Raw genomic sequence first — 15,368 nt, 5'->3', positions numbered from 1 at the left:
ACTTGACAGTTTATACCTTCAAGTTTCAATTTGAACTAATCACTAATTATACTTTTCAAATTCGAGCAATCTGGTCATTCCGTCATCTTTCCATCCAATTTGGGTGTGAAGTGTTAGGTTAATATTAACATAGTAATGTTTGTCTTATTCTTATTCTTTTGCTTTATCTTTTTGTATATTTATTTATTTCTTATTACGTTTCCTACTCATGCTAGGAAAATATGCAAATGATCGGAAACACGTCAAAAAGAGTGTATTTAGCACACATTCTGGATTCGGGTGAAAGTTTCAAGCCAAAAAGAGCAAATGTGGAGATTTCACAAGAAAACAAAAGTCAACGCTGGAAAATGCCGGTTAAACTCCGGCGATGAGAAGGTGGTTGCCGGACATGGTGGTGGTTAAAGTAAATAAGTCAATGAAACATATTGGTGAATTATGAATTGTGAATTTTAATTTACAATTTAAATTCAAAATAGAAGAAGACAAATGAAGGAGACAATTTTAAGAACAAGATCCACAATTTGTACTCCATGAATTAGAGATTTAAATTTAAAATAGAAGAAAACAAATGAAGGGGACCATTTCAAGAACAAGATTCACAATTTGTGCTTCCACATTTGTCCACCATATCTAGTCATTCATCCTCCTACATCTCCACCATTCATTTGTGACATTAAAACCTACCCCAATTCTTCCCAAATTCGTGCAATCTCTTTCACCACACTAAAACTCCATCAAAATTTCATCTTTTCCATAGTTTCAACATAGTTTTCTTAGGCCTAAGTCATAGATATTAAGTTGTGCAAAGAAAAGTGTAAAGTGTCTTGGGTTTTCACCAAAAATTAAAGATCATTTACACCCTTGATCAATCACAAACTTGTTTCATAGATTTGGGTTGGAGTAAAGAGTTGTGATAGTGTGGGGGTTTTACCAAAGTCATACTCACTTCACTCTCTTCATCCTCTACTCATACTCATCCTCAACTCTTGTTCTTTGTTCCTAGATTGTGTGGATAAAGTATTGGTGTTCATGGAGTTCTCCCTTTGTTAGAACCAATTAATAACATACTTAGAAGCATTTTCTTTCTTATTACATCTTTGTGGGTAGTGAACCTTTAGAGGTACGGTTTGGTATCATTTGTACCAAACCCTTGGAAATCTCTTCTCTCTTTACTCTACTTCTCTTTCGATGTATTTTATTTTCCAAGGGTTTGTTGTATTTAATGGGTTGTGAGTAGTTGGATTTGAGGCTAGGCTAGCCCTAGCCAAACTCATGTGCTAATAAATTCATTTTACTTTTAATTGATGTTGATGCATGTTGAATCTATGAGCTTCTACACTTAAAATGCTTACTAGATATGTTGCTAGTTTTGTCACCTAGAAACATGTTTATGTAATTAATGAATCGGAATTTGAACTTGACAACTTCTTGAATCCGTGAGCATGGGTAGCCTTTAGGTGGTGGTTTAGTGTTTCTTACATGAAATATTAAGTTGCTTGAATTTCTTACCTTGAACTTAATGCTTGTGCTATGAGTGTAATTACTCTAAGTGGGTGTTATGTTTGTGGTACATAGCCCACTTGTATTATAAGGTAATATAATTGGGACTAAGATTTTGTGATTTAATTTGGCTCCAAAAGACTTTGTTAAATTGCATGATTAGTTGGTTTCTTGGTAGCTTCACCAAAGCACTAGGGGGAATTTGATTTTGAAATTAGAAGTTCATGTGTGATGTATTAAAGATTGACATTCAATAAAATTTCTCATTTTCTTGTTTACAAGACGATCTATTTGAGAATTTTATTTACCTTACACTTAGCATGATGATCAACGTGTACAACTCACGTGGTTTTTAAATTGGACATTTTTAGGTTACGTCGGATCCCAATAACACTACATTATGAATTTGGAACTTCAAAATTTGAAAACAGACATCGGAACGTTAAAAATGACGTCGTTTGGCCTTTTGCCGTACCCGGTTACTGTTATGGCGTTTCCGGAACGTTTTCCGGCGTTTTGCTGGCGTTTTGGTTGCCTTCCGGAAACTTACCGGCGTTTCTGGTGCCGCCATCCGGTTCCTGCTGGCATCCCCTGTCGAACCTGCAATTCTTCCTCCATACCGGCCAGCTCCGGTAATCGGTGCCGCCGGTTCCAGCGAGTTTTTCTGATGTTTTTTCGTCGTTTCTCGTCATTTTTTTAGCATATTTCTAGCAATCCTTGCTGCCACATTTTCCTATTCCAAAATTTACCCGGTTTTGAGTTCTTTTGACATGGTTTTCCAGTTAGTTGTCTGATTTTCTTCAATCCGTTATATGCACTCACCGACACTCTTTATGTGTGTTTTTACACTGTTTTTGGATGGTTTCTACCACCCTAATTTACTGTTTGGTATTTCACTGCTTCAATACCATGTTTCCCAACTCTTTAGTTGAAGAATGTAGTAAGATTGTCATGTGATACATTCGATGGGATCACACTTTGATCCAATTTCCGTTCTTATAATATTCTACGTTGTATTGTATAGAATTGTTCCTGTGTCACTGACTCTCTTAATTTTCATTTTGTAGATGTCCCGCGGTCTAGCTGATTGCGGAACCACCCACACTATTCTACGGTACAGGCAGTTGTTCACGGATCTAGTGTTTCGACTTCTTCGATGACTACAATAATTGGCTCGAAATCCATCATTCAAGGAAGAGGCACCGCTTCTTTTATGTTGCCTAATGGTATGACTCTCAATGTCGTTGACGCTCTTTATGCGCCGAAGTCTCCCCACACCTTGCTAAGTTTTAAGGACATACATGCCAATGGTTTTCACCTCAATACTTATGTTGAGAATGGAGAAGAATATCTTTGTGCTACATCTGAGAAAGCATGCTAGCACCGTATCTTAGAGAAGATAAATAGTCACGGGAATGGTTTGTATCTTACTTCCATTCGAATCTTTGAATCATATGCGGTTGTACGCAACTTTTGTGATTCAGACTCTTATATGCTTTGGCATGCCTGTCTCGGGCACCCTGTATGTGATATAATGATTAGAATTCTTAAGAATTCAGAAAGTCATCCATTTTTTAAGTCCCGGAAGTGATTGGAGGATCACCTCACCCGTGCCCCACATGGTGAGGCCGTGCCTACCCGTGCACCGCACGGTGTGGCCGAGCCTGCCTCTCTCAGCAGTTCCACGGCTTTCACGCCGTCGGTGGTGGCATCCCCTCCTTCACAGAAGCTTGTGATGCCTCCCGTACTTTCTAATGCCCATCGCTCGTTTTGCAAAGCTTGTTTTCTTGCTAAATTTCAAGGAAGTCATTCTTTTGCTAAGGCTTCAACCGAGAACATTCCATTCTTACAACGTATCCAAGGTGACATTTGTGAACCTATTCAACAAGAATGCAGACCTTTTAGATATTTTATGGTATTGGTTGATGCATCGACACGCTGGTCACACATCGCTTTGCTATCCATAAGGAATACTGCATTTGCTAAGTTATTAGCTGACATAATCAAACTTAGGGCTCACCACCCATACTATCCTATTAAATCCATTCTTTTGGATAATGCTGGAGAATTCACCTCCAAAACTTTTGATGATTACTACAATTCTATTAGGATCGAAGTTGAACATCTTGTTCCTCATGTTCATTCACATAACGGTTTAGCAGAGGCTACCATCAAGCGTATTCAGCTTGTTGCTCGGACAATGGTTATGGGTACTAACCTGCCGGTCTCTACGTAGGGATATGCAGTATTGCATGCAGTTACGCATATACATTTCAGACCCGCGGCTAACCAAGCGTTTAGTGTGTACTAGATGGTAATTGGTTACGAACACAATATTTCAGACTTACGCAGTTTTGGTTGCGCCGTCTATATGCCTATTACGCCTCCACTGCGTACTAAGATGGGTCATCAGAGACAATTAGGTATCTATGTTGCCTATAATTCCCAACGACTGTTCGCTACTTAGAACCAACCACCGGTGATCTCTTTACTGTAAGATTTACAGATTGTCACTTTGATGAGACATGCTTCCCGTCGTTAGGGGGAGATGAGAATGTTATCATTCCAAATAAACGTCAGGAATTGACATGGTGTGTCCCCACTATGTCTCATTATGATCCCCGCACTGCTCAAAGTGAGTTAGAAGTACAACGCATTATCGACCTACAGAAAGTCGCAGATTCGATGCCTGAGATGGCCCGACATGGAGCAGATTCGGCCTCGGCTCCTCAAAGGAAAATGGGGAGACCGATACACTCTAGGGATTCAAAGCCTACAAAGAAATGAATGACCAAGGCACAACGCGGCATTGACGCTGAATCACCATCGTATGAAGTTGTCTCTAATTACGGCTATGTCCATGAATCAACTCAAGTGTTACCGTGTGACGCTATGGAACCTTGTTTGATGCCAGAGAATAACAAAATCTCAGTGAACTTCACAAGTGAGCATTCGGTCCGAAACCGAGCCACTACATGCATTGATGCGTTTTCGCTTATTCCGTCGCACATGAGATCATATCTGAAGACGACGTTGAACCTCGCTCTGTAGCTGAATGCGAACATAGAGTAGATTGGCCGAAGTGGAAGGAAGCAATCTAGGAAGAACTTGACTCATTAGTGAAGATAGAAGTCTTCGAAAAGGTTGAATTGACTCCAAGAGATGTCAAACCAGTTGGACATAAATGGGTATTCGTTTGTAAGTGTAATGAGATGAAGGAGATCGTGCATTATAAAGCAAGATTTGTGGCGCAATGATTCTCACAACGACCTGGCATTGAATATGAAGAGACTTATTCTTCTGTTATGGACATCATTACCTTTCGCTACCTCATTAGTTTGGTAGTGTCCGAAAGACTAAACATGCAGCTTATGACTGTGGTCACAGCTTATCTCTATGGGGATCTTGACGCAGAAATATACATGAAAGCTCCAGAGGGACTACCTTTACCTCCATCAAGTGCCTCTAGACCACGTAGTGCTCATGCAGTCAGATTACATCATTCGTTGTACGGGTTGAAGCAATCTGGAAGAATGTGGTACAATCAATTGCACAAGTACTTGAAAGAGATAGGATATACGAATGAAGAACTATGCCCATGCGTGTTCATACGAAAGACAAATTCCGGATTCGTCATCGTTGCGATCTACGTTTATGACATGAATATAATTGGTACTCTTGATGATATTGAAGACACCGCGTCTTATTTGAAGTAGGAATTTGAGATAAAGGACCTAGGGAGGATGAAATTTTGTCTCGGCCTTGAGCTTGTGCATAGGTCCGACGGTATCTTAGTCCACCTGTCGAATTACACGCAGAAGATGCTTCAACGTTTCAATATGGATCTATGCAGTCCATTGTCTACTACCATGGTCGTCCGAAGTCTAGATATCAAGAATGATCCATTATGTCCTATAGAGGATGATGAAGAAGTTCTTGGTCCTGAAGTTCCATACCTTAGTGCAATTGGGACACTATTTTATCTTGTTCAATGCACTAGACCAGATATATCTTTCGCAGTGAATTTATTAGCTAGATTTAGCTCCGCGCATGCGCTACGTCATTGGAATGGAATCAAGCATTTATTTCGATACTTGAAATGTTCAATTGACATGTGATTGTTCTATCCATACAACAGAGAAAACACCACGGCGTGGCGGCAGACCACGGTGCCGAGAGCAGCAACCGGTCCCGTGCAGCTCCTTTTCCCAATGAAAAGACTCCAAACAACTTGTTAGTTGGTTATGCCGACGAAGGGTACATTTGTGACCCTCATAAGGTTCGTTCTCAAATTGGTTATGTGTTTACCATTGGAAATACGTCGATATCTTGGAGATCGATGAAGCAAACTCTTGTTGCTACTTCTTTAAATCACGCGGAGATCATTGCTCTCCATGAAGCAGTTAAAGAATGTGTTTGGCTACGATCACTCGTTCATCACATTCGTGATTATTGTGGATTAGTCTCTATAACTGATCAACCTATGAAGATAATGCTACTTGTATAGAGTAGACAAAGTTAGGTTTCATCAAGGGAGACAACACTAAGCATATTTCGCCCAAGTTCTTCTACAATGTTCAACAACAGAAGTTTTTGAATGTTCAGACAAATCAAGTGAGTTCAGAATCCAATGTTGCGGATTTGTTCACCAAGTCTTTGCCTAAATCTACTTTTGTGAAACATGTGAAGAACATTGGCATGCGTCGTATTTTGGAAATTTAGAGTTTGGTAGACTTCAGGGGGAGTCTACATCACATGTTAAGATCTTTAAGTTGGTGCGTTATGCTCTTTTTCCCTTCGATCAAGCTTTTGTTTTACCCAAGATGATTTTTTTTTTATTGACAAGGTTTTTACCGAGGCAACGTTGTGCGCCAAGCAACCTAGTCATGTGACACAAGGGGGAGTATTTCGGGAGAATTATTTTTTTTCTAACCTTATGTGTGTCTTAGCTTAATAGGTTTCCTGTTATGAGATAGATTAACATCTTTGTAATAGATTAAGACTCTGAATCCAACGAGATTGTAGTTTTGTAATGCCTATATATAGGCCCCCATATCATTCAATAAAGATACAGTCATTTCATCTTGCTTCACTTTTATATTTATTGCTAGACAATCCAAAATGGGATATTAAATTGCATTAAATGATTTAATTGATTACCTTCATTTTTGACTGATAAACATCATTAGTCAAAAACTTAATGTAGTTGATAAACGTCAAATTGAATATGGACGATTTAATGTATAAAATATATAGAATTTCTCATAACTTCGATTTGAGCCAAAAAAAATAAAACTCGTTCATTAGAGGTTAGAATATTTCATGTACGTGATGAACAAAACTCATTAATTAGAGGTTAAAATATTTCATATACGTTGATGTTACTATCAATGAATGAAAAATATAGTTTACCAATTTATTATGAATTTAGAAAATGAGTGGAAAAGTGATCGAATTACTTTGAGAAGATAGTTTGTGTGATTATTATGCATTTTTAGAGTTGTATATAATAAATGAATTTAAAATAGAGTATGAAAGAAATTAACAGATAGTAGTATGATTTGATATATCAAATTAGATAATATGCATTTTTGGAAAACTTTAGAGGTCTAAATAGTATTTTATGTATTTATAAAAACAAAATGAAGGTCTACTGAGTAAGAATGTCTAAATACCGTGTTTGGAGGTATGAATAAAAGCTTATTTTTCTATATGATCAATTTCCTCTGTTGCGTCTAGTTGAAAAGCCATATAAATTACTACCAAATTAATTTCTTAACTCTCTTCATGAAGTAAATTTTTTTTTTGGAGATAACTGTTTCACTCATGAGTGAATGAAGAATTAGAGGGGTTCAAGAAAGAATAGTCGAATGAATTATTGCCCAGTTCTCTGTTCAGCAATTGATTAGGGTTCCTCATTTAAAAGTTTAATATTAATTATTTTACATTATTTTTTTAATTATTATAATCTTTTAAGGAGGATAATATGGGGATATTGGACATAGTAAGGTGAACAAAGTATATGGTAGGGTGACAATAACCGTACTCTTTTATCATTCTCTAATGTCTTTTAAAAACATATGAATAAAACCAATTAAAATAAATAAAAATTTAAGGAATAAATTAATTTTACGTCTAAAATTTAAAGGAATAAATTAAAATTAATTCTTGTAGATTCACAACTTTTCTTTCATCACATGAATATAACTTCGGCTTCAAAAAGTCATAATTCGATACACTCCAATCTTCTTCTTGACCACTTTAGCCCCTTTTATGTTTTACACGAATTACTTCTACTTTCAAGTTTCCTCGTATCAACCGTCGAGAATCATATGGGTACAAAACTCTTGGGTACAATTGATTTTTTTTACCAATCCCTATGAATACTACCATCATTATTATCTTTTTTTAGTTAATTACTAATTTTTTGTTGGTGAAGCGTGAGTGGATTGCTATTAGATGTTATGAGTTATGCGGCTATGAGGTTTTTAAACATCTGTGATTTAGCATCACTATACTTTCTCTCATTTTGTATTTTTATTTTATATTTGTTTAATTTATTTTGGCTAAACTACAAGTGAAATTAACGTGAGGTGTTGCACCATGATGATGTCGTGGTTGTTGCCTAGCAAGGCTGGCGGGTCGCCAAGAGTAGGAAAGCGGAACTATCCAACTAGGGTGCCCAAGAATGCAGAAACTAGGGAAACAAAAGGATAAACATGCCAAACCAAAATTTGTTTTAGAAAACAAAATCCCATACTTCTCAGCAGTTAATGAGGTAAGGGAAAACTGTAAATAGAATAGAATAATTATTAAGCGGACAATAAAAGTTAAATATGATTAATAAGGAATCAAAGGACAAAATAGATGATTTTGTGGAATAAGCAGTCCATTTCAAGGGGTCCAACATTTGTAACTAGCTACTTGACCAGTTTAACTCTTGTTGCAGAATTTACTCTCAGTCTCACTTTGCTTTGGCACTGCAGTCCTTTTCATCTTAATCCCACATAAAATGGTAAATTATAGTAACATACAGTAAAAAAAAAGATGAGTGAGCAATACACTAAAGCATTAATTGCAATAATTTTGAATGGAAATGTAGCCACTAAGCTACTAATCAATTCATTTACCCAAAAAACTACAAGAGTATTATATTCCCCCTTAAAAATGGGTGTTGGACTCTTGAACTTATCAATTTGCACTGTTTTGTACCCAAATGTTTTTGACCCAATTTTTAATATTCAAAATTTGAAATTCTTTTGCCTTGTTCAACACTTTTAATGTATTTTTAGCCTAGAAAAGCAATAAATTTCTTTCAAAAAATAAAAAAGAATAAGAAGATGGGTTCGTGCTTGGGACAGTTTTGGGAGTAGGGTTTATATAAGGGTTAGGATTATGTAATCTATCTATATGTTTTTTATTTTTTAGCATAATCTTATATATGATTATATAAGCAAGATTAGTGTGTAATTGTATAAGTTTTATATAATGATAATGGGCTACACACTAGACTAGAGAACACGAACAAACAATGACAAGGGCAGGGGTGGTGTTGACAATTAACCTTGAAGTAGATCTGGAATCTACCACTCTCTCTCTCTCTCTCTCCTAGTAGTCTCGTCTCTCCCCCGTCTCCCTCAAATATAAAGATTAGATTAGAGAGAGAAAGAGAGGGACTTTCCAACTCTACTCGAACAAAAAGACCTGCTAGGCTGCTACTCTCTTTCAAACCCTGCTCACTACTAACTCTCTCTCTCTCTCTCCCTTCACTCTCGACTCGTGTTCTTCCACTTACTTCACTTGGCTTCCTCTCTGTTTCAGAGAGAGAGAGAGAGAGGGAGGCAAAACCCTTGTTGTCAAAAATGGGTTCTTTACAGTATGAAGTGACCAACCTACTGTTCGGTAAGATCAAGGCTTTGGAGCCTGAAAATGCCATTAAAATCATGGGTTTTCTTCTTATACAAGATCTCGGGGAGAACGATTTGATGCGCTTGGCTTATGGCCCTGATACCCTCTTGCACTCTTTGATTGTCAGGGCTAAAATCCAGTTGGGACTTTGTTCTTCTTCAACTTCATCTTCTACTCCCTCTTCTCCTTCTCCTCTGAACCCAATAGCCAGACCTAGCAGCAACCCATTCTCTCAGTCCTCTCCTAGAATCCCAAACGGTGCTTTTGACTTTGGGAAAAACCCATCTTCTCCTTCCTCCAATTCTTGGCCTCTTCCTGCTTTTTCCAACAACTCTATCAGCCCCAAGTCCAGTCCTCTTCTGTCTTATGACAACATCCGCGCCGGCGCCGGACCCGGGTCGGTTTCACTTCCCTTGCATTCCAAACACTCCGCCAAGGACGGTGATGTTTGGTCTGGGACTACAGACCTCATTGACGAGCACCAACTCAATGACTACTTGTCTTTCCTCAATGAGTCCTCCTCGTCTTCCAGGCCGGATGATTTCATTGATCCCCGGCTTGAATTGGGTCATGGGGTCCCTGAATGGGCTCATTCTCTCAACAATGGGGACTCCCCTCTTCACAGGAGGAGCTTTTCGGCCAGTGACGCCTGTTTCGGGACTGAGGATGCCGCATTGGGAGGTGGGTTCAAGCCCTGCCTTTACTTTGCTAGAGGGTTTTGCAAGAATGGGAGCAATTGCAAGTTTGTGCATGGCGGTTTCGGTGAGGCGGTTGATGTTGGTAGTGGTGGCATTGTGGGTTCCCCGAGTAAGTTTGATGGGTTCGAGCAGCTACAGCATGAGGAGATGCTGAGGTTGAAGGCTGCTTCCCAGCAGCAGAGATTGGCTGCTGCTGCTTCTCAGTTTATGGCTGGAGGGCCGTCGTCTCCTTACAGCAAGTATATGAATTTCCTCTTGCAACAGCAGAACGATCCCCAAAGGTATAACACGAGAAGTGTCCCCTTTTTTGTTTTCTTGGGGCGGCTTACTTTGCTTGTACTACTTAGTGTCTGTTGGTATGTTTGAGACAGCCCATTTTGCTGAATACGTGTGAAGGTTATTGATTCTGACGGTGTTTGGTTATTGAGGCATTTTATGTTTGGTTTAACTTGTTATTTTTGGGGTGCATTCTGTTGCATGGTAGAGCTGCGGCAATCATGATGGGGGAAGACTTTTACAAGTATGGGCGGTGCCGAGCTGAGAGGAATGACCTTTTGGCAATGGCTTCTGTTGAGAAGGCCACTTCTGCATCCAGGCAGATCTACTTGACATTTCCAGCTGAGAGCACGTTTAGAGATGAAGATGTTTCAGAATACTTCAGGTAGTTTTATACATTTATCCAATTTATATATCTAACTAAATGTTTCAAAGGTTAACTAACTAGCACATGAATAAATTTTAGGCTTTTGATCACTTTCAGTTGTCCTCGTCATTAAGTTTTGCATCTTAACTTCTTCGAATATCTGTTATAAGAATCTTGCAATGTCTTGGTGTATCATCATCAGTTTGAGTATGCAAAGATATTATTATGTCGTGGTGTTCATGTTACACTTTTTACCTCCTGCCACACCCTTCTTTGGTAGCCATTTTGGCACAATGTTTGAGTTCCTATTTTCCCAAAGCCATTTCCAACTTATAAAAATGGCTTGATCATTTCTCTAACTTTGATCAAAGTTAAATGATCATATTTCTGGTCACAGCAACAATCTAAATGTCTAGAAATAAAGCTCAGATTTTTTTTTGCATGACAGCGTCATCTGACTACCACATTATCTATTAAGTATAGTCCATAACAAGGTAGTCCTGATTAAGAAGTAGGATTATCAAACAATTTTGAACTTTAAATTTGCCCATTGTGGGAGGATAAGAGAAAGGGATACCAGAGCAGATGCATTGTTGTTTGCTTGAACTAGAAATACTTCTCCTGTCATTGCTAGACCAAAGGCATGTCATTTTCTGTATCTATCAGATGACTTAGCCAGGTATTGTTGCTTTGTATTTCATTTGAACTTTTTTCCATCAAGACAATAGGAGGCATAATGGCTTGGCATTAGCCGCATGACCTTCACAGTCACTGTTTCTTATTTTGCTTTGTTATTATTACAAAGCGATGAAATTGTTTAGTTTCACAAGAGAAGAGATTTTCGTTGTATTCTTACTATAATGTATTTAAGATTCAGAGTTTAGGAATTATATTAAATTTGTTTCTGTTTTGTACTGTCAAAGCAAGTATGGTCCAGTTCAAGATGTACGAATTCCATACCAGCAAAAAAGAATGTTTGGGTTTGTTACATTTGTTTACCCAGAAACTGTCAGGCTCATATTGTCCAAAGGGAATCCACATTTTATATGCGAGTCACGTGTTCTTGTCAAGCCTTATAAGGAGAAGGGAAAAGTCCTGGATAAGTATGTTCATCGTAACTTCCCTTTTATCTTCATATGTGCTTTACCTTTATTCACATTTAATGCCTTCTTTGCTGAATGTCTGCAGGAGGCAACAACAGTATCAAGAGAGGGGAGACTTTTCACCATGTTTGAGCCCTGCTGGTCTTGATTCTAGAGATCCATATGAGCTTCAACTTGGTTAGTAGAACTAGAACAGATCCTTTTTTTGAGAATCGCACCGAGAAAAAAAGGATGACTAACTGTTTGAATTGCCTTATGTAGGAGGAAGAATGATGTATGATACACAGGAGATGTTACTGAGGAGAAAATTGGAGGAGCAAGCTGAATTGCAGCAAGCCATTGAACTCCAAGGGAGAAGACTAATGAATCTGCAGCTGCCTGATTTCAAGAATAACCGCTTACCCCAGCAATATGTACCCCATCACTTCCGCAGTCTATCTATGGGTGCATCTGTTCCCTTGAGCCCTCAGTCTCATGCCCAGGTCAATCAGAACGTCATTCCATTTGATGGCATCAAACAGGAAGTTGCAGAAGGTATATAAATTGACAATAACGGTTGAATAATATGTATATTATTAGATTATCAAATGAAATTTGTTGTGCTGAATATTTATGTTATCGTCGCAGGGCTTGGTGATATGCCGACTGCCGCATTTTCTATGTCTACCGTTATTTCTGAGCAGCAACTCCAGAAGGAAGTTAACAATGCCAACGATGAAGCCAAGGAGCAAGGTGCAGATGTTGAAGCTCATGATCTTCACGAATGGTATGATTATTTATTTAATTTTAGGTTTTGCAGATGATTATTTTGTAGTTGAACTTTTATTCAAGTTCAGATCCTTTGTGCATTTTCTAACATTGTTTATGTATTGTTTCTGTGGCGATTGTCTTGAAAGCAGTGTGGAGCAGGTCCTTCCCGATAGCCTTTTTGCTTCTCCTAAGAATTCAGGTGGAGATCATACTGCAGCTGAAGATCCGAATGAGACTATCATAGTTTCTGAAAACAACTCATCAACATCTGTCAATTCTGCTACTTGCGCAGCTTCTCAGTAGTGCACCTCCTAATGCCAAGGGGCTGCCGCCGTTGCTTTCCATTGTGAGAATTCCCCCTCTAGTTTTATGAAAAATATAATTTATTTAGATGGAGATTAATTCTGACTTGGGTTTTCTTTTCTTTTGGTTGCCTGCATGAAGCTTTTGAAGTGTAGCTAATAATGGTGAGCATGGCAGTAGGGATTGACTTAGGGTAAGATAGATTATTTTTGCCGTCTCAAATCCTTTGATAATTTAGTAGTGGTTGTGCGTGCAATCAAATAATTATTATTGTTTTGAAGTTGGCTTATGATTTCCTTCTTACTCTTCATGCAGAAAAGTAGGAGAAGCACATAAAAGGAAGACAACCTCTAGATGTATAGCTGAACAATACCTACATCAAAGAGTAGATCCATAGAGAAGATCTCGATGACGACGAGTTCTCCAGTGTCATGAATACAACATACTGCTAACAGCAAGCAAAATAGATATTTTGATACATAATGGGACTAGTGAGAAAGTAGGGTTTCTCTCTCTCTTGTACCAATCTCTGTAGGTATGTGCTCCGACCACACAAGCTAGAGCAGAACAAGTATAATATTAGCTAGTTTTGTATCTTTTTTATGACAATTATCTACTATATAAAACACTTCTCGTCCTCTACCACATTGTTTGGTTTGCTCTTCTCGCATAATTTTTTCATTCTAAACCCTTATGGGTATTTCGGGGTAGTGTTTGTTAACGCCATCCCCTGAATGGGGTTGATCTCTGGCTAAATCTCCACTTGTTCGGGTCACCGGACCGGTGATCGGAGACCTGGAAGACTCATTAGGCAGACATGTCGGTTTGGCAACCCCTCTGCTTGCTTAGGTATCACCATTAATGCCACCCATGGTGGCTCGTCTTCAGAGATAGATACAATGTACTGACGCACATTCCCACATCGAGGGAATGGTCATGCACGTTCCTCAGTGCACCTATAAATAGGCTGCCGAAACCACTTAAAAGAGGTAAAATATTCTTAAGTCCTTAATTCACGAATTTATTCCGCACCGGTTATCAATTTAAGTTTCGGAGGGTTTAAGACTGGCGCACCGCTGATCCCTTGACCACAGAACTGACACAACGGAATACAAAGCTACGAGAATCTCGATCCCCCGAATTTAGGTCCCGTAACATTTGGCACTAGAAGGATGGTCCTCGTTAGCAACTTTTTTCAGCTTCACACAATGGTGACCCTCGGACACAACGCTTCGCTAAGGTTATTCCCTGACCCGCAACGCGGGGCCGGGAGGGGGGCGGGTATTCCTCGACTCCCAGAGCATGGTTCGGGAGTCGTCCCAAGTACCCTTCACGGATTGATAGGAGCACTTTGTGCGACGTTCTTAACATGTTTTAACCTCAATTTGTACTTTGCTTAGCCCTTATTGTTGTACAATTAAGTCATTGAGTCGTAGTAAGAGTCTTGGGCGGTATTGGATACATTTTTGTGCTTACATGAGTTAAAAACGCATAATTGGTCTAGAGTCTTAGCTTCAGTAGGAATCTTTGTAGGACTAGGAAATCTAGTTGGATTAAGAGTCTTCATCTTTCTACGTTTTGGTCGTATTTGCGATATCTTGAGAGTCCTTGCATTAGAAATTCTTTTTTTTACTAGAAAACGTACCATTTGGGAAAATCTTACTTAAACTTAAAATTTTATTCCGTAACTTTCCTAATCTTACTTTTCTATTCTTGTAACTTACTTGATATTTTTAAATGAATTATCTTATTTTTTATTATTTTCAGATTGTACAATGAAGAAAAAAAATAGAGGAAAAGTCAAGTAAAGAAGGAAAATAAAGAAAGAATGAAACACCTACAAAGGAGAAAAATAATGAATTTATCACAGGAGATTGCACCCACCAATGACAAAAATAAGTGAAAGAAAAAGAGAGAAAGAAAAAGGAATAGAATAAAAAGAGAAAATGCAAAAGAGAAAAAATGAGACACCTACAAAAGAGAAAAAAATGAATTTATCAAAAGAGATTGCACATACCAATGACAAAAATAAGTGAAAGAATTTGAGGAGAAAGAAAAAGGAAGAGAATAAAAATAGATAATGCAAAAGAGAAAGAAGGAGACACCAAAAAAGAAGAAAAAGAAGGAATTTATCAAAGGAAATTGTACCCACCAATGACAAAAATAAGTGAAATAATTTCAGGAGAAAAAGTCCAAGCTATAATATTCAAAGAGCCAAAACTCTTATATAAATAGCACATCATTCACAAAAGTAATCATCACTTCTCATTTGCATTCAAGAGCCAAATCTCTACCAAAATACTACCTCAAACATCATTAATCAAAACAGCAAGCCATTCTCCCTCATATACAAATTTCATCTCCACCGAAATCACCATTGAAGACACACCTCCAAGGTTCCTACAACGTGTGATTATTGCAACTCATCTCCACGGGTTTGTTCTTTTTTTTTATTTTTTACAA

At 38.2% G+C, this 15,368-nt stretch overlaps 1 protein-coding gene across 3 annotated transcripts; it reads left to right on the top strand.

The window, feature by feature from the left end:
• The first annotated feature begins 9,179 nt into the window (after window positions 1–9,179).
• LOC126785697 (zinc finger CCCH domain-containing protein 55-like) lies at window positions 9,180–13,560 on the top strand. Of its 3 annotated transcripts, none has more exons than XM_050511321.1 (9): window positions 9,180–10,387; window positions 10,591–10,767; window positions 11,673–11,852; window positions 11,938–12,029; window positions 12,114–12,386; window positions 12,480–12,618; window positions 12,752–12,948; window positions 13,047–13,098; window positions 13,221–13,560. In XM_050511321.1, the coding sequence occupies exons 1-7, from the start codon at window positions 9,363–9,365 to the stop codon at window positions 12,903–12,905; spliced, it is 2,040 nt and encodes a 679-aa protein (XP_050367278.1). In that variant the 5' UTR covers window positions 9,180–9,362; the 3' UTR covers window positions 12,906–12,948; window positions 13,047–13,098; window positions 13,221–13,560. The 3 variants fall into 3 exon arrangements, with proteins under 3 accessions (XP_050367278.1, XP_050367276.1, XP_050367275.1); XM_050511319.1 differs by having other exon boundaries at window positions 12,749–12,948; window positions 13,226–13,560; XM_050511318.1 differs by having other exon boundaries at window positions 12,749–12,948.
• The last annotated feature ends 1,808 nt before the right edge of the window (window positions 13,561–15,368 follow it).

Source organism: Argentina anserina, chromosome 3 (genome assembly GCF_933775445.1).
Source record: "Argentina anserina chromosome 3, drPotAnse1.1, whole genome shotgun sequence".
NCBI lineage: Eukaryota > Viridiplantae > Streptophyta > Magnoliopsida > Rosales > Rosaceae > Argentina > Argentina anserina.
This window is presented reverse-complemented; position numbering and strand designations above follow the sequence as displayed.

What these genes read in the sequence shown, in the direction of transcription:
- LOC126785697 (XM_050511319.1), top strand. Translation starts at nt 9,363, where the DNA reads ATGGGTTCTTTACAGTATGAAGTGACCAACCTACTGTTCGGTAAGATC. An exon ending in CAGCAGAACGATCCCCAAAG is followed by an intron (nt 10,388 to 10,590) that starts GTATAACACGAG and finishes GTTGCATGGTAG; the next exon opens with AGCTGCGGCAATCATGATGG. An exon ending in GCTCATGATCTTCACGAATG is followed by an intron (nt 12,619 to 12,748) that starts GTATGATTATTT and finishes TTGTCTTGAAAG; the next exon opens with CAGTGTGGAGCAGGTCCTTC.